A 22052-nucleotide genomic window follows, 5' to 3' on the forward strand; every position below is an offset into this window, starting at 1 on the left:
GAAGATTATACGCCTTTTTCTGCACGGATCGTGGCTTGGCCAGGTGAGCGTCATGCTTTTGAGACATCCAGTTGAGTCGTTGAATAGTTGAATGGAATAAGTGAGTATAGTAGTTTAGAAGGTTGCTAGTCTAGTCGTTCAGTAGTTTAGTAGTTCAGTAGCCTACAAACTCGGTGTCAGTGGATAAATTCACTCGAGACTATAGGTCCACACATATTCAACAGAGTAGAGGGTATCGATGCAGAACAGTACGCTACAAATGCAAAATAAATCCTATCGCTTGCGCCGGAACCGAAATCGAAGTCCATCATCACTGTCCGAGTCTCGCTCGTCCCGAACGCGCTTCCGAGAAACTGAAACTGGAGTGGGATCGGGAGTCGCTTCAGGCGATGCATGAACAGGGGCTAATAGCTCAGCGGCCGGAGTCTCACCAGAACGATCTGGCTGGGCTCTTGGTTCAGAGGCACGGCTCCAGTAGTGCTCGCCGATTCCGAACTCTTTACGCGTCATTTCTTCAAGGGGAACGATCACCGTCTGCACGGTGCGACTACGGGACTCGCCCTTTCGCCGGAACTTCTTGAAATTTTTGCGTCCGTTCCATTGTGCTTCCCAGCGGTCAGATGTCTCTTCTACTCGTGTGGGTGCGGTTCGGACAGGAAGGTCCATCTCTTCGACGATCGCGAGGTTTTTCAACTGGTCGACATCGACGTCGCCCATGTCAGCTGGGCGTGAATCCTCTTCTTCCTTTTTACGCTGTTGCTCCTCTTCAAGGTGCTTCCGGGCGGCTTCTAGGACATCGAGCTTGGGGCGCTTCCGTTTGGGCGCTTCCATTTCAACAGGTGTTTGCTCCTCCGTCCGATTGGGAGTCATCTCCGCACGACGACGCTTCATCGCGCGGGCTCCAGGAAGAAGATCAGAGACCACGTCTTCTTCGGTTTCTTCCTTGACCACATCCAAGAGCTGAGTTGGCTGTTCCGGTTGTTCTTGAGTGTCCATTTCCATGACTTGAGTGCGGGGATCGTCCTCTTCCTCCGGCGCATACATTGGGATTGACTCCATGTCAAAGCCATCATCAAATGTCTTCATTTTGCTGACATAAGGACGCACGCGAGGAGTTCTGCCCCGAGATCGCGATGGTTGACTGGGTTGACTAGGTTGACTAAGTACAGGCTCAGGTGGTGAGACTGACGAAGTACTAGCTACCAATTGCTCACTTGGCAATTCGACCTCTGGAGCAGGCGGAGAGATCGGACTGGAAGCTTCCTCTGTAGGCAATGAACGGCAAAGGGGTGAGGCATCAGTACTGAGGATAGCATCAAGGAATTCTCGTTGCTCAATAACACGTTGATCGGTCATCAAAGCCACCTCGTTTCCAAGTTCAATGGACCATGGCTCATGCTCGCCTGGTGATCGGAAACGAACGAGAACAACACCACCGGAGCCTCGACGCTCACTACCCACGCCAATCCCTCGTGCTGACTTTCTCATAAACTGTACAATTTCCGCTGCCGTTGTATTTCCAGTTTCTACCTGGTATAGAAGAGCTTTGCCCTGACCATTGTTGATTGGCGCCTGCAGATTGTCAAACTGTGATCGATCACCGAAAATGAATGTATAACCCTCGAAAACAGTCAGGCGTGCGGGATTCGGAGCGAAAGCGGAGGCGGGTCTGTTGACAGGCTCCTTGCCGGCGGGTGGCAGGTGTTCATTTGGATCAGGCCAAGACGATTCGAAGTCGATTTCGAGAGGACATAGAGACTCCAGGTTCTCGAGATCACCGGGAGTAGCGGCGTAAACGACAGCATCAATGTATGAATCATTCACAATATACTTGCCATTCACGAGCGCCTGAAGGCCCTTGGCTGTGTTCCGTTTACTTTGAACCACATGAGTGGTGTGGTCAACGAGGTAATCGATGATGGTCTTGATATCAAGGTCCTCTAAGCGTGACCGAATATGGCCTAGAGGGTCACTCGCTCGCATCTCTTTCGAAGAGAATGAGAAGCTGAAAACCACTGGCTCCCATTTGATACTAGCCGACTTGTCAGGCACCATAATATGCTAGAGGTGGCATACATACCGTAGCGTGTGCTGGTATTTGGCCAATTGAATGACATGCTCATCGGCCTTTTCCAACTTGACTTCGCCTTCGATTCTCTTGTCATCGACAATTGTTCCCTTCTTGGACTGTAGGTCGGTTATGGTGATATCGGATCGTGCTCGTGGTGACAACTACTTCCTGTCAGCAACAACATCGACTATCGGGGTGGTAATCGTACTCCATCCTTCGGCTTGACAGCGGCGATCTCGATGGTCATATGCTTTCGAGAGATAGAATTATGATTGACGGCATGGCGGACTATGCAAGAGTCAGTGTCCGATCTTCATACGGTTCACAGTGATGTTGGCCATACCTCCATCTCGTTGGAATCGACCGAATAAGTATTTCTTTCCGGGGCGCAGCCATACGCGCTTCCCTGGACACCGTCAGTTGTTGAATATCCCACCGATCATCACCACCTACCATCCAGAAAGTCGCCGCTCGAATCAAGAATCCACATGTTGAGCCCGCATGTCTGGGGAATGAAGAGGCTCAGGCGCACGTGAAATTGAAACGCGTGCGCACGTGACTTGGCGTCTCTTCCGCCTCGTCAGTCTCAGGTCAGCGCAGAACTTACATGCACTTCAACTATGGAGTCCTCGGGCGACAAGCCTGCCAGTGAGCCTGAGTCGGAGGAGTATGGCACTCTGAAGTACCAACTGCTTGGTCCATCTCTGACGAAAGCGGGTCAGGACTCGGTTGATCAGCAGAAGGTGTGCTAGTAACTGGATCCCAGCTTCTGAGCTATCACTGAACTTGGGTTTAGGTGTCAGAAATTATTTACAATGCCTCTAAGGGCTCCAAGTTCTTCAATCACGAACAAGACCGTGATCGAAATCTCACGGTCAAGATTGAGCGAATCTTGAAAGAAAAAGCCCGGCTAGAACGACTAGACTTAAGCCATGAATTGCGACGCGCAGATGAATATCTGGCAGAGCTGGAGTCGAGTCGAGATCTTTCTCAGAAAATTGTCCATGTCGACTGCGACGCGTTTTTCGCCGCCGTTGAAGAGTTGGACAGGCCTGAGTTGAAGACAGTACCGATGGCAGTTGGCAAGGGCGTTCTAACAACCTGCAACTACTTGGCAAGGAAATTCGGTGTCCGGAGTGGCATGGCTTCGTTTGTCGCGAAGAAGTTGTGTCCACAACTCGTTCTCCTGCCCCAAAACTATGAGAAATACACCGCAAAGGCCAAGGAAATCCGTGCTATCATGGCCGAGTACGATCCTCTTTTCGAAAGCGCAAGTATTGATGAGGCCTATCTGAATATTAGGGCATTTTGCGATGAAAATCGGATGGAGCCAAAAGAGGTTGTCCAGCGGATGCGTGCCCAGATCTTGGAGACTACCAAGGTGTCTGTTTCCGCTGGAATCGCCCCCAATGCGAAAATTGCCAAAATTTCTTCGAATATAAACAAACCAAATGGTCAATTCCAGGTTCCTAATGACCGACAAGCCATTATGGAATTCATGCGCGATCTTCCAGTACGCAAAGTCAACGGCGTTGGTCGAGTGTTCGAACGAGAGTTATCATCAATCAATGTCAAAACATGTGGTGATATCTATCCACATCGTGCGCTGTTGAACAAACTATTTGGAGAAAAGGCCTTTCAATTTTTGGCACAATGCTACCTTGGCCTGGGACGCACTAAGATCGAGCCCGTGGAGAACCATGAGCGCAAAAGCGTGAGCACAGAGACTACTTTCCATGAAATTGGAGATCGAGAGGAAGTTCGAGCGAAGCTCTGGTGGGCTGCTCAGGAGCTTGAAAAGGACCTCACGCGGACTCAGTTCAAAGGCCGCACCCTCGCCCTGAAAGTCAAACTTCATACTTTCGAAGTGCTAACCCGCCAGATAGCGCCATCTCGCCCGGTGTGTACCGCGAAAGACCTGTATACATTTGCTTTACCCATGCTAGTGAAGCTAGAAAAGGATATCCCCGGTATGAAGCTCCGGCTTCTTGGGTTGCGTTGCTCAAATCTGGTGAGCACCCAGAAAGTAGGAATCAACTTCTTTGGTATAGCTACGCAACCGAAACCTACTGTACAAGTTGCTGCCGAATTTCCGTCCACGGAGAGAAAAGATCACGAGATTGATGCTGAAGAGGCATTTGAATCGGCCGCTCGCCAGGAGATCCAAGATGAGATGAATGACTTGGAAACCCTCAGTCAAGAAACACCATCTGTTCCTGTCGCCCGCGAGCTAACAGAACCTCTGGTCGAGCAATCTGCATCTGATACAGTCGAGCCACCTCCCATGTGGGACTGTCCAATCTGTTCCCGACCCCAGACGGCCGATGATCGCCTGTTCAACGAACATATGGACTTCTGTCTGTCCCGACAAACAATACGTGAAGTAGCGCAGGACACTGCGCCCTCGATACCCCCCAGCAATCGAAAACGGAAAACACGGCAGACTAGTCCTCCTGAGACGGACCCCAAACAGAAGCGACTCTTCTTCCAATAAACCTATATGAGCTCAACTTGTGCAATAAATCCCTTGAATCGACTCTTTCTCGCTTTCACAGTCGCCCTGACGTTTACTAGTGCCCTTAGCGTCCCCTTAGCCATGGAATTTTCATCAATAACAGACTCACCGTGTTTCCAGTCTCCACTTGACAGGCACTAGAGTCGGGACAGAGACAACGGCAGACTCGAGAACCACCCAGCAGATACCACCAGCAAGCCATAGCAATAATTGCACCCTGTCTAGCAAGGCACCGTAGAATCCCATCATAACAGTATCACTTCACTAGTCGGAAGTAAGGAATTCCACGTTGCGGTGAAGCATCGCCCTAAACCCAATCGGGCGGGAATGTTTGCGGGACTTGGACTTCTTCTCTCTCTTTTGACTTCTCCCATCAGGCCACCAGAAGATCGCCCGTCTTGCTTTTGGTGCTTGAATGTTGGATGTGGCACCATGCTGATGTTCTGTGGCTCGCAATGCCATAACAGACCCAGTACTCCCCCGCAACTATGACCTTCGATAAACAAAACAATGGCAATCTCGCCAAACCGTTCACGCCCACCCTCAGCGCTGCGTTTCACCGGAATAAGACTCCTTTGACTCCAAAGCTTGCAAGCCCAAGTCCAGGCCCAGGCTTCTCTGCAGGCCGCCGTCTCGCTCAACCCGATCACCCCTATTCAACCCCCTCCAAAGATCCCCCCGCGGTCCCTCCGACCTACCTCAGTGCCAATATTACTCCACGATCCGGAGCCAGAACCACTCGTCGAGATGGTTCCAACGCTTCCCCAACAAACACACCTGTGCCTGCTCCGCATACACCGTATTCCCAATCAACAATCGGCTATGGCCGCCGAACAGACCGCAGCCCTGCTCGCGGGGTCAAACCGCCGCAATCAAGGAGCTTGAGGGCGCCCACGCTGTCGGCGGAAACTCAGTCGGTCTCTCACCCAAATTCATTCTCCGATATGGCATCGGGGTCGCCTTTGTTCTTTCATGCGTCGGACGCTCGCTCTTCACACCCCTCCGAGGTGGAGGCCCCTCCTATAAGACCTCAGGGGAAAACGACCCCAGCTTCGAGCTTTGTTTACGCAAATGGAGATCAAGAACGCAACTCACTGGGAGACCAGTCGAGTACCACATCGTCTGTTATAAGACGTCGATCTGGGGGTTACCCGCGAACCTTGCCCACTGTCAGACAAACAGCTTCACCCTCGCCTCGGTTGAGTTCAGCCAAGCTCTCGGATGCCACCTCCACTCCACCAGATGTCGCCAAAACTCCATACCTTCAGAACGCGGAACAAGGCTTGGGGATAGTTCACCGAATCAGCTCCCCGTCAAGCACGGTCAGCGATCGGCCACCCATCGGACGACACACCAAATCATCCAGTGTCGACTCGAGCCACCAAGCTATTCCACACGACAGCTTACGATCTAGCCCAGTCATTATATCTGGAAACTATTTCAGCGAGGGATCAGCACCCGTCATATCAGAACAGATCCCGACTCTTCGGCCTCGAATCTTCAGCAATGGTTCCTCCTTGAATGGCTCCACCATCTCAAACGAAACATATCCTCCGGCGCCTTTAAGTCCTGGAAAGTCAGACGGTCCCAGCGAAGCCGCTTTGAATGCGCGCACCGAGCGCAAGATCATGGACTTGGAGATCAGCAACTCTTCATTGCTTGCCATTAATCGCACCCTAGAGCGAGAAATGCGCAAACAGAATGCTGAGCTCCGTCGATTCCGCCGATTGAGTCGCTCGGGCCGTATTTCGATGGCGCCTTCAACTCGCTCCTTCTCAGGCGTAGCCCTTTCGACAACGAGTGAAATGGACGAAGACGCAAGCGAATTGTCGATGCAATCACAGGAAGATATGTCGGATATTAGCGACGAGGATTCCATTGCAGATGATGAAACGACAAGTCCCGGCTCGCTGGCCGAGCATGATGCTAAGCAACGTGCCCAAGACGAGCAACGATTCATGCTTGACCTTGCTAAACACCAAGAACTCCTAGCAGACAGCCAGAAGATGAATCAAAGCCTGAAACGCTGTCTGGGCTGGACCGAAGAACTGATCAGGGAAGGCCAGAGGGCTCTTGAATACAACGTCCATGTTCAAGACGTCGAACTCGGTGGTCGAGTCCTCGCCCCTGAAGAATTAGGTGAAGTTGGCGAGAGTCGCCGTGGCTTACTGAGCCCTTCCACTGAATATGACGGGGTATTCTCACCCGTCGAATCTCCATCTATTGGCTACTCCGATGAGCCATCTATTGCACTATCTATTGATTCACCTGTTCTGCCATCTACCCCGGAACTGACGACATGATATTCCTATTCGCTTCATCTCCTGGAGGGATGATCCGCTCTTTTCTGCTTGTTCATCCTTATTGCACAATACCCCTTTGATGCCTTTTCATCTTGAATTCGTCCTTTCCTTTCTTCATCTGATACAGGCTCTTCTCATTCTTTTGACCCTTGCACCTTGCACCATGTACAATGAAACTTTCGGCTTGGTTTCTTCATTTCTTTCTCCAAATGGTCTATGTTACATATACCCGATCATATCACCCGTTTTAAGCGGTCGTTGTTGGCTACTTTGATAGATACCCGATGTGCAATTATTGTCTGCGTGTGTTTATATTCTGCCTTGTGCTTCCTCACTATGTCCGTCTGATACGTTGATAAATAGCATGAGCAATAATTGACCTATAAGTTCCGCTGCTCAACCTACTGCACAATCCACTGCTCAACCCACAGCTACTGTATATCTTCATAGCACGAAAATCACGGAAACGGACATTGTCCCATCCGCTCCTGACGCAGAGTCTCTTGAATGACCTCAAGCTCCTTTCGCCCCTTTCCCTCAAAGTATTTCGGGCCCAAGTCAGCAGTGTAATAGCCTTGCGGGTAATACTTGTCACCATCATCCCCAGGCAATGGCTGTCCAAGAGCCCACTTGAACCACGCCACAGGACCCCAGCGATTCCAGATTGTGGGCTGCACATAGAAGGGCGCGCCTTCATATATCAGAACCCAGTTTCGGCCATGCTTATTGGCCTTTTCGGCGAACACATCCAAGCGCATGAAATTCGGACGCGGCAGAGCCAGGTATCGAAGATATAACTGACGGAGCTTGAATATCGCGTCGAATGTCAGCTTCAAGAATGCTGGCGGTGGGTTCATCCTTCCTGATGGTTAGCTTATGTTCATATAACATTCACGTTTAATTTATATGATTCCCCTAGGAATACATACATCATGGCACCCCGCAGTCGTTCATCCATCAAGAACGAAACAAAATATTCACCGAGCGGTTTCATAAATCCAGGTAGATTGTAAACCAGCACGTCGATCGTCTTCTCTGAAATCTCCTTGTTGCGTGGATGCGGCCTCATATGCTCGGCCTCGTATTGCGAGCTCCAGGCTCCGATCTCTTCCAGCCAGTGGATTCCATCTTGGAATCCGGTCTTGCCAGATGGGAGGACTTCATAGCTGATGCCTAGTGCATCGCCGAGACTCTTCCAGTAGGTGCCTACGGCGCACTTCTCCATCTCTGTCATTTCGCGCCATTCGTACTGTTTCACGAATCGAATTGGTTCGATGGCGAAGAGGCTCAGTGTATAGAGCATGTCTGCTTCGAGGATCTTTCCGCTGGCTCGGTATCCCTGGTGTAGGAACTTGGTCCGGGCTATTGCTGTTTGTGCTCGTTCTGAGCTTGGGTCGAAGGCCATGAATTCGCCGATTAATGTTCCTGTGTCGGCGTATCGTTTGAAGGACGTGGCCGAGTCGGAGAATTGGGATGTTTTCAGGAGAAGCGTGGAGATGGTTGGAATTCCATATGTCTATTTCTGTGAGACTGTGATGTAGTTGATGTGTTCCCATCACTTACGCGGAACAGTGCAAATTGGAGTGATTTTAGAACGATGAATGGAAACTCGGTCTGCATGATGGTTTTCTGAATAGCCCACGCGTCTTGGTCGGTCATTTGACCCATTGCTTTCCGTGTCGAGTAATATCCATATTTCCGGTGTAGCGTGCCTCGTCTCTGGAATCTCAGGGACGATACCAGCACTAGATAGGTGATTATACCGACTAGAACGCATAGCATCTGCTGCGAAGGGGAGGAAGGCAACAGGGCGAGAACAGCTGCGGCACCTGATAGTTGGGACATAGATGGTGATGCCATATCTTATTGTGACAGAGCCGAAATGAATGGACTCGGAAGATGTGCAGATATAGATATGTCGATTTGGGGTCAGGAGTGTACTACTTTATATGTTCTACCCTCGCTACTAATCAATTATATCAATCGTGATGCACCAGCTTCATGGCAACAACAGCCAAACCGAGAGACTCGTCCAGTCGATCCCCAAGAGCGGACCGAGGAACAAGCAGAGTCCGCGGGGAAACCCCAGAGCTTGACGGCTCCATATGGAATCCTGGCAGATCTAGGTATGCTGTATAGGGCCTGGCACAACAAATGAAGGGACTTCCTGGTGGGCTGACCGCAGTGATAGCCGAGGTTTCGAATCAGATGAGAATCATTCGCTGAAATCCATTTGTTTGGGACTGTGACAGACGACAGACCATCCAGATGAGGCATCAAGCATCAGAATTCACATACTCGGCACATCGGAAGGGCAGCAACCGGTGTCATACCACTTCAATAAGAGAGCAACTGATTCGCAAGAAGTGTCGGAAGCCACAGAAGCCGGGGATCAGGCAAAAAGGGCGGGGGATCAGCATCACATGAAGCCCAGATTGGCTTGTAAGGTTGAGATCCGAAAGGTCGAACGATAAATGATTATGGAATAAGAGTGGAAGAATTTCTTTCAATTGTAGTTCAATATGAAGAATAGAATAATAAAGCATAAAAAAGCAAACTGTGACCTATCGCAGGCATTCGTCCACAAACTAAGTCTTGATATAAGGGATTCCAGTGAGCTTGAAAGCCCTCTCAGTCAAAGTCGGATCGGCCAGTGGCTTCGAACGATTGTGAGGATCTTCTTCGCCGTCCCGCTGGGCGATATTCGATCCAGTATGCTTCGCATTCGGCCAGTGTGTCGTTCCAACCCGACGATCAAAGGCATCTTTCTTACGAAGCAAGTCCTCCTGCGTCGCATCAGCAACAGGCATAAAGCAAGTGTAGACGGCGAAGCGCGGTTGGCTGTTCTTCGGACTCAGGTTGTAGTGAGGCGTGCGGGAGTCCCATAGAAGGAGATCGCCAGGCTCGGCGCTGAGCTTTTCCCACTGGCAGCCGTGATCTTCGAGCCACTTCATGCCGCGCTCGGTGAATCCATACCACTCCGGTGTCCAGGCTGGGATTCGGGCCTCGTCGGCCATTTCTTGGTGGAATTGTTCGGACAGCAGGTGGCCCCCGCGGCACACGATCAGTCCGCCGTCGTCTGGGCCGTTGGGCAGCATATTCACCAGTCCTTGCATGCAGCGGAAGCCATGCTTCTCGGGGTCCTGGTCCTGGTGAGGCCAAGGCTTATTGGGAGCAATGTCGGTCCGACTAAGATGTGGTCAGAATACAACGGCTCTGGCTTGAAAGAGAGGGGAATCTCCACATACTTGGGGAATTGGAAGTTGATGGCATCAAAGGACACAATGAGATCCTCATCGTCATAGATCTTCTCAAAGGCACTGACAACACCTGGCTCACTTCGGATACCCCAGACAAAGTTCTCATGAGGAAGACCATAGTGCAGACACATGCCTTTCTCATTGATCAAGGGAAGCTTGTCTTTGTGCACCGTAGACGGATCATTTCTGTCAAATCCCAGTTCACTAAGATTTTGAGTCAGTTAGTCTAGATGAGACCTTTCTTAGGGGAAACTTACAAGCCCTCCAACCAAGAGTACATCTCATCGGCATACTTCAAAGCCCTCTCTTTGGGAATAGCGCCCTTGACGATTGCGAATCCATCTCTGGTCAAATCATCTCGGAAATCACCAAAGTGGTGATCAGTGCCATCGACACGCATGCGACCAAGACCATGCAGGTTTGGGTTGACCTGAGCAGTCTCAACGGTGGTGGTGGTGGTAGACATGATGAAACGAGTAGTATACAGGTGAGCGGTAGAAAACCAGCGTACCAGCTGCTTAAATGCCCGGCCTTGAAGAAGCTGCGGTCTCACCTCTGCCCACATTGCGCACTCAGCAAATGACACCGTGGATCTTGAATATTTCGATTGGTTGGCTGTTCAACACTGCGTTGGTGGAGGAGTCGGGAAGTGGAGGTGGGGGAATGGGAGACGAGAAATGGGGGAAATTTGGATGGCGTCTCTGAGTAAATAGTTGATAACCAGAGCAGCCTGCAGCAATGATTCATCAAAAGCGAATCATGGCGCCCTTCCGTATCGTGATAGTTGGTGGTGGCATCGCAGGCTTCACGGCAGCCATTGCCCTTCGTGGCCCCAACAGGCAGATCACAATCCTCGAGCAATCGGCCTTGAACAAAGAGATTGGCGCTTTGATCTCGTTGCAGCCAAATGCTTCAAGAATCGTGGAGTGTGAATGGAGTTTAAGCGAAGAACTGTCGCAGGCGCGGCAAATGGTGGATGAAGGCTTTCGGATATACAACACCGAAGGGCAACTGGTCAACACCGTCCCTTTACGGACAAAGGAGAAGTATGGAGCCGAGCGCCTTTTGTTCCATCGCAGAGATCTTCATGATGCATTCAAACGGGCCGCTGTCTCTCCCACGAGGGCAGGAGATCCAGTCACGGTGCGAGTTACGTCGAGAGTTGTAGACTGTGATGTCCTCAAAGGGACAGTCACTCTAGATGGTGGCGAAGTCATCGAGGGCGACTTGATTGTGGGCGCAGATGGAATGTAAGACATGAAATTCTGTGAAGCCCTAAAGCACTAAAAGCTAACATCATCATCTCTTAGCCATAGTGTTCTCCGGAAACACGTCCTGGAGGAAGCAATCAGTCCTATGCCGACTGGGCATTCCGGTAAGCTTGACTAGAGTGATATGCTCTTGCGCCAAACAGCTAATAGTCAATAGCATACCGTCTTATGGTTGGTTTCATGGCAAAATACATAAGAAAGCCGGGCTGATTCCTCTAGATGCCAACAGAAATCCTTGAAAAACAAGAACCCGAATTCTGTGCTCACATCAATCCCCGTGAGCCTTTCACATCGATGATCGTCGCCCACAACTGTCGTCTCATCATGGGCCCCGGAAGGCAGGGCGAGGTTTACGGGATTGTCGCTTTAGTGCCAGATGGTGCGTCCGGGCTCATAGATTTCCAGTACCAGGCTAACCTAAAGAAAGACCAAATGAACGAGGATCCACATGCAAAACAATCTTGGGTCGCAGAGGGAAATTTTGAAAAGATGATGGACACCTTTGCCAACTTTCCGTCCTGGGTCAAAAATATCTTCAAGTATGATCCCAAGACCTTTCTTGTTCTCTCATCGAAGCGTACTTACCATTTGAACAAGACATTCCGCCGATCTGGGACTATGGCAGCTACGAGATCTTGTAGGTTCTCTATCTGATTTTTTTTTTCTCCTTCACTAACCAGAACAGAGCCATTTAAAGACATGGCATCGTGGCCGTGTGATCATCATTGGCGACGCTGCACATGCCATGTTACCAACGCAAGGCCAAGGGGCCAGTCAAGCAATCGAGGATTCGGAAGCTCTGGGGGCTTTCTTGAAGGATATCCTTGAAGCACCCTCCCCTGATGTTCTCACGACAATATTGGAGGTAAGACATTTAGCGAACTGATTCGAACGCAGTTAGTAACTCTACAAACGCAGGAGATCTTCAAGACCCGTTACGAACGTGCGAGTCTGATCCAGGCATATAGTCGGCAAGCGGCCAAGCCAGCAACAGCCGAGGGCAATAACGTCGTGACGATGTATGTATGAGGCCGACCCTTGGCTGAGCATGAACTGACCATTCAGGAAACCGGATGAGTTTATGGACTTCAACTGTGGATATCGTGGGGCCAAGGAATGGAAGCAGCTTAGACAATAGTAAGAAGATGATGTATCTCGCGTCCGCAGTCTCTGGAATATAAGGCAATTAGCCCTGATCCCCCAACCACCATGAAAAAACCGCATATTTCCGAGTCTAAAAAGCCAATATTTCCCCGCAAATGTGGAGAGACCGAATTTACATATGACTCGGCTCCTATTGGACGTCCCAGTGGCTCTGGCTTAAGTGGCCCGCAAAACAATCGTGTCCCGAATGCCCTTATAAACGGCCGACGCCCTCAACGCCCTCAGCGCTCTCAACCTAAGCTCTAATATTATGCCTCATGTCGGACACTCAACCCCCTCGACGCTCTTCCCGGGCTAAATTTGGCACCCATCACTGCCCGCACTGCGGCAAAGGGTATGAACGACCAGACCATTTAGCGCGCCACTTAGACTCCCGCGAGTATCTTTCTTACCTCGGCTGAGCTGTTTGGCTGACGGGGTTTCCAGATCGCAATAAGAGAACCTATCAATGCCGGATTTGTCAGCGTGGATTTAATCGCCGGTAAGTATAGGCTGTTGTAGACACCAGACATGGGGGCTCATGAAGTCAGAGATGTCCTCCAGCGACACCAAGCAGTCCACGAAAAAGATGCCAACACCGGCAAGAAAACATCTCGTCGCACCCGAGACCGAGCAATTGAGGCCTGCAACGCTTGTGCGACCGCCAAATTAAGTTGCGACAATGAAAGACCGTGTCAAGTAAGGGGTTTGGACCATAGACTGGGCCACTGGCTAACTGTCGCAGCGATGCCAATCAAAGCAGATTGAATGTGTTTCAAAGCGCTCTCAACTCCAAAATCAGAATAATGCCCCAGTTTCTCGATTCTCTCCGATAAATACAACGCCAGATTCGAGTCTCTCGGATTTCAGTGTACCACCTGCAACAGAATACTCAGACGGCCATGAAATTTACGACGCCAACTTCGCACAAGATCTGACGCTAGATCAATTTCTCCCTAGTACGGTGCCGGTTTATCCGGATTTAAACAACTTCCCGGCCTTTTTTGAGCAGGTTATGCTTCCAAACGTGGAACTAGAAATTCAACAAGAAACACAGCAGCCTCGGGGCGTATTTGACTTCATGCTCGATACTGATTTCGTGTTCCCGGAAAATGATCTGTTTGATACAAACTTCATGCCCGATCTAGATCGATTATTGGATACTGGTCCCTCCATTTGTGGATCGGACGATCTACAGAATCCCCAACTGGGTGACCATGAGTCGGCGAGCAGGCGAGCAGCTGCATTTCGAAAGTCTTTCTGGTATGTAGAGACTTGCGAGGAAATTGAAAGTAGTTGCATGATTCTAAGTTCTATAGGTTATGGGTGCCAGAAAAGAATCAACATGCATTCAGCGAAGAGAGAAGAATCCCTCTTCGAGATGGGGATACTATCTCTCCAAATCATCGAAATCGGCTTCAGGCTCTCCAAATACCGGGGAAACTATCAATGCACTCTCGAGATGATATCTTGAAGCTGGTCGTGCGAACAGCCGGTTCTCGGCTTTCGGTTTCTTCCTTTCCCTCTGCTGAGTACCTTGATACGTTGATCAAGGTTGGCATTGGGAAGCGAACAGAAACTGATGCATGGATCCATCCATATACGTTCTACGATCAGAAATTGAGACCTGAATTATTGACGGGCTTGGTTGCAGCAGGATGTGTATGCTGTGGGCTGGCATCTATCAACAAGACTGGGATTGTTCTACAAGAAATTACAAGAGTATCACTCGCACAACTTGTATGAATTGAGGCTTTCATATTGCCATCTTGCTTAGGTCTGACTAACTAATTGCCGGATTTCTTAGGTCGAAGATGATAACAGTGTCCTGCGCGATCTGCAGTGGCTACAGGCCTCAATGCTGTGGCTAGATATTGGCATTTTCTGTGGCTATCGACGAAAAATGCAAATAGCAGAAAGCTACCTTCAACCACTGTGTACTGTAAGAGCAATCAAGTGCAAAACACGACCCGAACTAACTTGACAGGCTTTTCGACGTGCTGCGGCATTCGATAGATCCACGTATTCTAACGTAACGCCTTATATAGCCGGCGACGATGAGCAGTCTTTGAATACTGTCTGGCATGAGTGGGTAAGGCAAGAGTCACTTAAGCGGTATGATCTCATGTTTGACTAGTAATATTTCAATGCTAATAGGAGTAGACTGGCATACCATCTATTTGGTCATGATGTAGAAGTTGCTATGGCTATGAACCGCCCAGCTCTCACTTCATATACTGAGTTAACATTGCCTTTCCCTGCTGCAAGAGATCTCTGGCTTGCTCCCACGGCAACTGCCTGGAGAGATCTTTGGAATACAAAGTACCGTATTGCGGAAATTTCGGATTTCAGTCTACGAGACTTGTTATCCGATCCGTCCTTAATAACACATATCCCGGTCGAGATGGACTTTGACTCTGCAAGAACTGCACTGCTACAAGGGATGGCCAGCCAGGTGTGGGAAACTCGCCAGCAAATGGTGTTGTCTCAGGGATCAAGGCCTGATACCCGTGCTATGACTCGACTGTGGCTACAAAGCAGACAAGATGATCTGTGGGCTTACCCTTCAATACCCTTTCTATAACTAAATACTAACTGGTTAAGGTATACTACATTGAAGTCTATACCGGAGAATCCATCACTTCCTCCGCCCGTCACACTCTTACTGAACGAGTTTGTAATGATGTACCTCCACGTCGATATTGACGCTATCCAACGCTTTGTAGGTAAGCTCGGGGAATTGGATGCCCGCCGCGCCTACCCTGGACTTAGAGACTGGAGCCATACAAAAGAAGCACGCACTAGCATATGGCATGCCGGTCAGACTTTGCGTGCTGCACGAACTGTTAAGTCGCATCAGCTGCGTGGATTCGATGCTATGGCTATCTATCATGCTGTCTTGGTATTGTGGGTATATGGGCTTCTCCAATGTGGCGAGTTGAAGCAGCTTGAGGCCAAGACCCCAATGAGTGAAGCAGAATTGCCACCTTGTGTGTCACTTGATGGACCAGAAGACATGGCGACCAAAGCGTTCTTAGGCCACGGAATCGGTCGCCCGGGACTGACCATGACCCGAAGTGGTCCCGGTGGGGATACTTCCATCTTCTGTGAACTCAGCAAACCGCGCTCTATCATGGCTGTTGCTCGTCAGGTTTTAAAGGGGAATTGTCCTTGTCCTGTCCCGGAGGACCGTTTGCCACCAATGATCCAGAACCTGTGTGAACTGATTGAGGACTTGGGGAATCTTCCATAATTCAGAAATCATGTACAATAAATTCCAATCATCGAGTTGAATAACTGAGCCCCGAATAGTCCTCACATAAGCTCTGTTCTCCATTTGCCGAAGTTGTGTCTGGAGCCAATGAGCAAAGCCCTAAGTCCGTCGGATTGTGGGGGAATTCCCCACGGGGTTCCCAACGCCATCGGCAATTGTGGGAAAGTTGAGATGGACCAGCTGCACATTCGCAAGCTGGAATCCTCGATCAGCCACTCAAACTATGCCCATCAAGCTGTGGGGGAGCTACGCTAAAGAAAAAGGGAGTTGCATCTCTCGTTTTCTGATTCTTCACTTCCCCTGACAGCATCCTTCCAGACATATGACACCTTCCATCATGGCTTCTAACGACCACAAGGTTAAGATTGAATTCTTGGAGAACGTTGAGGTTGCAGAGATTAGAACTGGTGAGGTGCTCATCGATGAAAGGGGGAAGTCCAGCGACTGCCTCTGCCTAGTAGCGATCCCAATGATCCGCTGAACTTCACAAAGTGGGAGAAATTCGGTGTCATTCTCAGTTGCTGCTGGTTCTGTACGTTATCTCTTGTACGGCTCCATTCATATTGCTCACACAATCTAGCCATCATGTCATTGTCCGTAGTTGGGGGGTTGGGTGCCATCCTCGGAGTCTTCTTCGAACTGTATGTTCCTCAAGGTCACAGCTCGACGCAAGTAGTCTGGCTGGCGACTTTTCCGTCACTCTTCGTTGGTGTGGGTGAGTATTCAATTTTCCATTCTCAATGCCTTCTTCGTTGATTCTGATGGACTGTTAGGCAATTATCTGATCCTCCCGTTGGGCCTGGTATATGGTCGCCGGCCAGCCACGATTATCTCAATTGTGGTACTTCTAGGCTCCACGATCGGTTGCGCTCTGTCGCAGACCTTTGAACAGCATCTTGGACTTCGCATTCTTCAAGGACTTGCCACGGGTGCCACAGAATCGGTGAGTTGACCCGACTGTTGCATTACAGAGAAGAAGAAAAAGCTGACTTGAAAATTTCGACAGCTGCTCCCCCTCATGCTCTCCGAGGTCACATTTGTGCACCAGCGTGGTACAATCTTTGGTGTATACTGGGCAACGCAAAATGTAGTGACAAGTTGCTTGAATCTGGCCAGCTCGTATGAGGCCGCTGCTCTGGGGTGGCGCTGGTTTTATTGGGTATATGTCATTGCTATTGGGGTTGGGCTTGTCATTGTTGCATTAGGTTGCTTTGAGACAAGATACCAGCGACGTGCACAGATCCTCAATGGGCAGCTGGTCATCACTGATGAGTTTGGCGTCACCCAGATACTCACCGGGGCCCAGGCTGATGCATATCTGCAAATGCAAGAGACAGAGAACGATATGACTATTCCTGATGCAGCACTTCCAAAGAGAACCTATGCGCAGATGATTAGCCCCGTTGGATCTTCCACCAAGAATCCTGTTCGAACTGTGCTGATGGCTTGGTTCCACATGCTCGAGGCTTTCTCTTCCCCGGGTATTCTATATGCGACTCTTCTGGCCTCAGTAGTGCTCGGCTCGTCCATCGGCATCTCGTTGACTTACGACGCCGTGCTTCAAAGCTATGGTTGGCCAGCTAAGAGTGTCGGTCTGATCAACCTGGGTGGTGTATTTGGTGGCTTTGGAGGAATGCTATATGCTGGAGTATTTGGGGACTGGTTTATTCTGCAGATGGCCAAACGCTCAGGGGGTGTTCATATCCCGGAGCATCGGTTGACTTTGCTGATATTCCCCGGTATTCTCGCTGTTGTGTCCCTACTCCTCTACGGATTCACTGCCGAAAACAACGCGACTTGGGGAGGGCCATTCATGGGATGGACCCTTTTCCAGGTCAGCTTTGTCTCTGTGTTGATCTTGTCGACTTCATTCGCGGCAGAGGCCTGGGAGAAGAACCCGGGGCCGGCACTGGTGGCTGTGGTTGGAACCAAAAACATCATTGCTTTTGGTGTCAGCTATGGTTTGACTCCCATGGTAGCTTTGTATAGCTATCCGACTGCGATGGGGATCTTAGCTGCAGTGACCGGGGCCATATTCCTGCTTGGCATTCCCGTTTATTTCTTCAACCCAGCTGTGAGTGTACACCCTGGTCTCAAATTAACGCAAGATTATTAACATATAAACAGTGGCGCCGTTACAAGCAACGACAAGAGGCGAAATAGTCAAATGTGGTTTGCCTATGCCGGTATATAGTGATGGTGAGAATTGTGATATCAAACTTGAATTGTCTCGCCGAGTCTATTGTATCTCCTATGTACATTGCGCTCTGTCTCAAGTCCAAGCATTTTGCAATGAGTTCTAGTCGCAGATATATCGGAAGTTCACCCATATAAGCATGCGCAACTATATCATAACATGTTCACCGTAACATGTCACCGGGGTATAGTTCAGTCAAGCCAAACCAAGCATCAAAAGTCTCACCCCTCAAGGCTTTCGAGGCTGTCCGTTACCAACCTGGCTGGTAATGTTGTAATCACCAAAGCATGCCTCCTGGTACATAGCCTGCTTGTTCAGTTCAGGAAGGGCGCTAAGGAATTTGTCGACTGGGCAGAAACCATTCACTGAACCATCACAGGCAGTCAACCCATCAACGGGCAATGGTGCATTGTTCAGAACAAAGCGAATATAGTCCGTAGTATTAGTCTCGGACGACAAGTCAGGGTTCTTGTACTTTTGCGGTTGGAGATGTTTAAATGAGATGTCCTTCGGGCAGGTCCAGACTTCAGAAAACAAGCGGGCGCCGAAGGGAGTCATTTGATTCAGGTTGAAGTTCCGTCGTGGGGCGTGCGAGACTGATGTAGGCATGCCATGAGAACTATACTTGAAGTAATTCAGACCCAGAGCTGTCAACACAGAGATAATGACATCGTCATGGGACATATCCATGTACATTGGCTGATTGAGCGGGAAGGTCTTGGTATTGTCGTCGTATGTGTAATTAATGCTGCTGTCACTGCTCATGACCAATCTCGACTGCAACCGGGCAGCCAGTTCTTGGACATACCCAATTCCTTGGGCACGACCGCTCGGAGATCCGAATCCGTAACTGCCATAGAATTGGAGGTCGGTGTAGTATTCGAAGTCACGCCATTCCTGTTCGGTGAAGAGCGCACAGAACGAAGATTGACCGAAAGTCGCATACTCGTACGGGCACATGTTGAACATGGCGACAATGTCAAAAGTGTCAAGCTTTAGGTCCTTTGGCAAGTGTGCGGCAAAGCGTTTGTGGGCATTCTGAACAAGAGTTGGGGCAAACTCCTCGCCGGCATTGTCCCCCGGATCTATGCCTTGAGGACAGGAATCAGTCGATGATAGGGTGTTGTTGAAATCATCAACCTCGGGGATGATAACCAAGTTGTATTCCGTATATGAGCTATTGGCTCCAGTATTGCCAAAGAACCCGCTTAGCCACCACCGAGCACTCTCCAAGATGCGAGGGTACGATGTCGTCCGGAAAGTGGGTTTTGGTCGTGATGTGCCATTGGAATACACATTGAGTGTTTTATTCCAGGAGGCATCACCGCCTCCTGCTCGGTAAAGTAGTCGGCCGTACTGGCTCCAGAACAGCGCGCCGGAAGTTGCTTCGGTGGCGGCGCCGGTGGGAAGCAGGGTGTTCGAGCCAAGCAAATACTCCCACTCATTCAAAAATTCAAGAGGGCCAGTACCAATCTTCTTCGACGGGTGCTTCTTTGTGTAGTTGGCTATCTTCTGAGCAAATGTCTGCATTGCTCCGCCATCCAGTAGCCATTGCGTTGGATACCGCTGGGCATGGCGGTGAAGCACATGCACCTGTGACAATTCACATTCTGAAGGGAAGCCCTTGGAGACATTGAATTCCAAGGCATCTGCGTAAGGACTGATATTGGCCCAGCTGCTTTTCATATCAAACCCCGAAGGATACGACAAGCCAGTAGGACCAGCAGCGGCGGAGCTAGAGGAAGCCACTGCGCAACCTCCGCTCGCCAGGGCCAATAGGGCGATGATAGACTGAACAGATAGCATTTCGACCGTATGATAAGTGATCGACTGACTGAATCTTCGGAATCCCCATTTCAACGGCTGAGCGTCTTATTTTATACGTGCAACTGAAGGGAAAGGATCGACCCCGTTCATTCCATAGGTTAGGGGCCGGGAGGCTACAGTAGATTGCAGTAAATTGGTCCCATACATGACGCAGAGGATCGTAATCTTGGCCAACTAGAGTAACATGTCGTGTGAGCGATTGTTGGAAGTGGAGAAAATGCTTGACTGTGACGGACGAACGTTATACTCCGGAAGCTGCCTTTCTCCGTAGACCGACGGTTTCCTGCCAAGAACGGACATCACAGCTTCACTTGTTGACTTTGCTCCGTTTTGTCCGTTTTTCTCCGCTTTCTCCATTTTGGGATGGACAGGCTGCGCTGCTGAACAAAGGAATTTCTCTGTCGATCGCCATGCTCTGCAAAAGGCAAGAGATGTGTCGATCGCAACAACGCCAAACCCAAGCTATACGAGAAGCCCCAACATCCCCTCGTGTACGGAGTATAGTATGAAGTACATGTCCACCGCGGGGAACTATGGAACTAAGAATCAGCTTCAACGGGGAGTCCTGCGCTGCAAGACACTTGTGACACCGACTTTGACTCATCGCATTCGAGCTCCTGCAAGTGGCGCAACACACTGCTGGCAGGATCCCTTGCTGCACCGATGAAAAGCTTCAGCTGCACACCGATATGTACCGGCCCGAAACACTTACTCGCTTACCATGTACCGATCTGGGTCAGTGTACGCCCCAGGGGAATGTGGCGGCTCGTATCCGACACGAATGGATGGGTCCTTCGTGGTTTTGTGGCGCCAAGCACTAGACTAGCTGGGTTGTGATAGCTAAATAAGGCTGATCGTGAGTAAATCCACCTAGAGTACGAACGTAATTCATGTTGAGCCGCACGTGGGTGTCATCTTAAAGCGCAAGGGACGCCCCCTTGAGGCTGCTGAGACTTTCTCGCATTGTTTTGGTTCCTTCGCGCTTCAACGTCAGACATATCAAGTACATCATGCTGGCGCTCAACATTGTTTTGTACGCCCTCTTGGGTACTTCCTTGGCCTTCGCTATTATAGAGCTGGGTCTTTCGGCTTTCATCACTTCTGCATATACCGGTACCCGTGAGGTTGCAACCTGGAACGCCTATTCGGGGTATTCGTACACAACAGTCGATCTGAAGGCCCCGGCCATTCTCGCATTTCTGGTTTTCAGTGCCTGCTGGACTATCCTAGTCACTGTCGCAGCCTTGGTTCTGCCATGGCATTTCTCCAAGAAAAGCTTTGTTAGTGCAAAGCTCAACACTATTCTTGCCTCATGTTTCGTTGGAGTTTACTTTGTCACTATGGTCTTTTGGCTGGCTTGCTTCGCCGATCTCGCCTCCCTGCTTGGTGGTGGAACCAGTGATTCATCGTACTTCAATGCTGTCCTCGCGTTTGGTGTGCTCCTCTGGTATGTTCCTCTAGTTGTTGTCGGCTACTCACCATTACTGATTCATCTTTCCAAATTTAGGTTACTCTTTGTCGCCCTTGTGGTCTTTACAACTCTTGCAATGTGTGGTGTCATGGCTTCTGACTGGGCTGGCTACCAGTCTTTGAGAAAAGATAAGGCTGTTGAAGGGGGCCAGACAAGTGGGCATCCCCCTGATGTGCCGATGAGTACGACCCCTGTGGTTCCAGAAATTGCAGCTCGAGATGCTGAGGGTCTACATAAACAGCCGAGCAGCCAATCGCATAGTATCTCTTCGCCATCGGCCATCCAAAGCGCCGAGCTCAGCGGCGATAGCGTTCCCGATCACCATACAACCAGGGCAGCGCAGGTCAGTCCTGTTTGATTGGTTCGGACAACATCGATTCTCTCTCAGTAGTTGTTTATTCTATAGTCTCTGATGCCACTCTCTGATACCACTTACCGTACTAATACTCTGTTGATATTTACGTTGTTGCTTTGACTATGAATCGTGATATGGATCACGTGATATATAGTATTTCTGCCTTAGGCCCCAGAATCATAAACCCAACTGACCTCATTTCTTTGATTCTATATTCAAGGAAGCCTTTTGTTGTTTCAACTGAGCATGCATTTCCCACTTAAAATCCGGTCAGTTGGCTACCTCTCTTCTATCATTGCTTGCTGGGGATAACAGGGAGAAGGCTCATATCCTTCCGAATGTTCCTTCCCACCCCACTTTATAAG

General features: G+C 49.9%; 9 protein-coding genes across 9 annotated transcripts; 5 read left to right on the plus strand and 4 right to left on the minus strand.

Annotated features, from left to right (window-relative positions):
* Positions 1-273: 273 nt before the first annotated feature.
* N7511_007436 (DNA damage response protein RcaA) lies at positions 274-2561 on the minus strand (the record flags this gene model as incomplete). The annotated part of the gene is made up of 5 exons (XM_057129813.1): positions 274-2032; positions 2081-2232; positions 2280-2359; positions 2415-2477; positions 2525-2561. The coding sequence occupies 5 exons, from the start codon at positions 2559-2561 to the stop codon at positions 274-276; spliced, it is 2091 nt and encodes a 696-aa protein (XP_056982881.1).
* A 94-nt stretch (positions 2562-2655) lies between these two features.
* N7511_007437 (Y-family DNA polymerase) lies at positions 2656-4565 on the plus strand (the record flags this gene model as incomplete). The annotated part of the gene is made up of 2 exons (XM_057129814.1): positions 2656-2814; positions 2868-4565. Coding segments are annotated over 2 exons (1857 nt in total), but the record flags the coding sequence as incomplete, so codon positions are not given.
* A 509-nt stretch (positions 4566-5074) lies between these two features.
* Positions 5075-6889, plus strand: N7511_007438 (uncharacterized protein; the record flags this gene model as incomplete). The annotated part of the gene is made up of 1 exon (XM_057129815.1): positions 5075-6889. The coding sequence occupies one exon, from the start codon at positions 5075-5077 to the stop codon at positions 6887-6889; it is 1815 nt and encodes a 604-aa protein (XP_056982883.1).
* Positions 6890-7347: 458 nt separating this feature from the next.
* Positions 7348-8749, minus strand: N7511_007439 (uncharacterized protein; the record flags this gene model as incomplete). Its single annotated transcript, XM_057129816.1, has 3 exons — positions 7348-7747; positions 7819-8405; positions 8453-8749. 3 exons carry the CDS (start codon positions 8747-8749, stop codon positions 7348-7350), a joined length of 1284 nt encoding a protein of 427 aa, XP_056982884.1.
* A 728-nt stretch (positions 8750-9477) lies between these two features.
* N7511_007440 (uncharacterized protein) lies at positions 9478-10615 on the minus strand (the record flags this gene model as incomplete). The annotated part of the gene is made up of 3 exons (XM_057129817.1): positions 9478-10078; positions 10138-10353; positions 10407-10615. The coding sequence occupies 3 exons, from the start codon at positions 10613-10615 to the stop codon at positions 9478-9480; spliced, it is 1026 nt and encodes a 341-aa protein (XP_056982885.1).
* Positions 10616-10908: 293 nt separating this feature from the next.
* Positions 10909-15816, plus strand: N7511_007441 (uncharacterized protein; the record flags this gene model as incomplete). Its single annotated transcript, XM_057129818.1, has 16 exons — positions 10909-11399; positions 11460-11524; positions 11578-11591; positions 11640-11959; positions 12018-12057; positions 12106-12285; positions 12339-12439; positions 12486-12557; positions 13049-13065; positions 13115-13218; positions 13309-13826; positions 13883-14225; positions 14371-14505; positions 14551-14678; positions 14721-15116; positions 15168-15816. The coding sequence occupies 16 exons, from the start codon at positions 10909-10911 to the stop codon at positions 15814-15816; spliced, it is 3573 nt and encodes a 1190-aa protein (XP_056982886.1).
* Positions 15817-16174: 358 nt separating this feature from the next.
* Positions 16175-18000, plus strand: N7511_007442 (uncharacterized protein; the record flags this gene model as incomplete). Its single annotated transcript, XM_057129819.1, is given in 6 exon segments — positions 16175-16249; positions 16267-16369; positions 16418-16552; positions 16611-16780; positions 16844-17911; positions 17965-18000. The coding sequence occupies 6 exon segments, from the start codon at positions 16175-16177 to the stop codon at positions 17998-18000; spliced, it is 1587 nt and encodes a 528-aa protein (XP_056982887.1).
* Positions 18001-18262: 262 nt separating this feature from the next.
* Positions 18263-19840, minus strand: N7511_007443 (histidine phosphatase family protein; the record flags this gene model as incomplete). Its single annotated transcript, XM_057129820.1, has 1 exon — positions 18263-19840. The coding sequence occupies one exon, from the start codon at positions 19838-19840 to the stop codon at positions 18263-18265; it is 1578 nt and encodes a 525-aa protein (XP_056982888.1).
* A 1031-nt stretch (positions 19841-20871) lies between these two features.
* On the plus strand, positions 20872-21690 carry N7511_007444 (uncharacterized protein; the record flags this gene model as incomplete). Its single annotated transcript, XM_057129821.1, has 1 exon — positions 20872-21690. One exon carries the CDS (start codon positions 20872-20874, stop codon positions 21688-21690), a length of 819 nt encoding a protein of 272 aa, XP_056982889.1.
* Between the last annotated feature and the right edge of the window lie 362 nt (positions 21691-22052).

The sequence above is a fragment of the Penicillium nucicola genome, assembly GCF_028828085.1.
Source record: "Penicillium nucicola strain IBT 29836 chromosome Unknown utg000007l, whole genome shotgun sequence".
Taxonomy (NCBI): domain Eukaryota; kingdom Fungi; phylum Ascomycota; class Eurotiomycetes; order Eurotiales; family Aspergillaceae; genus Penicillium; species Penicillium nucicola.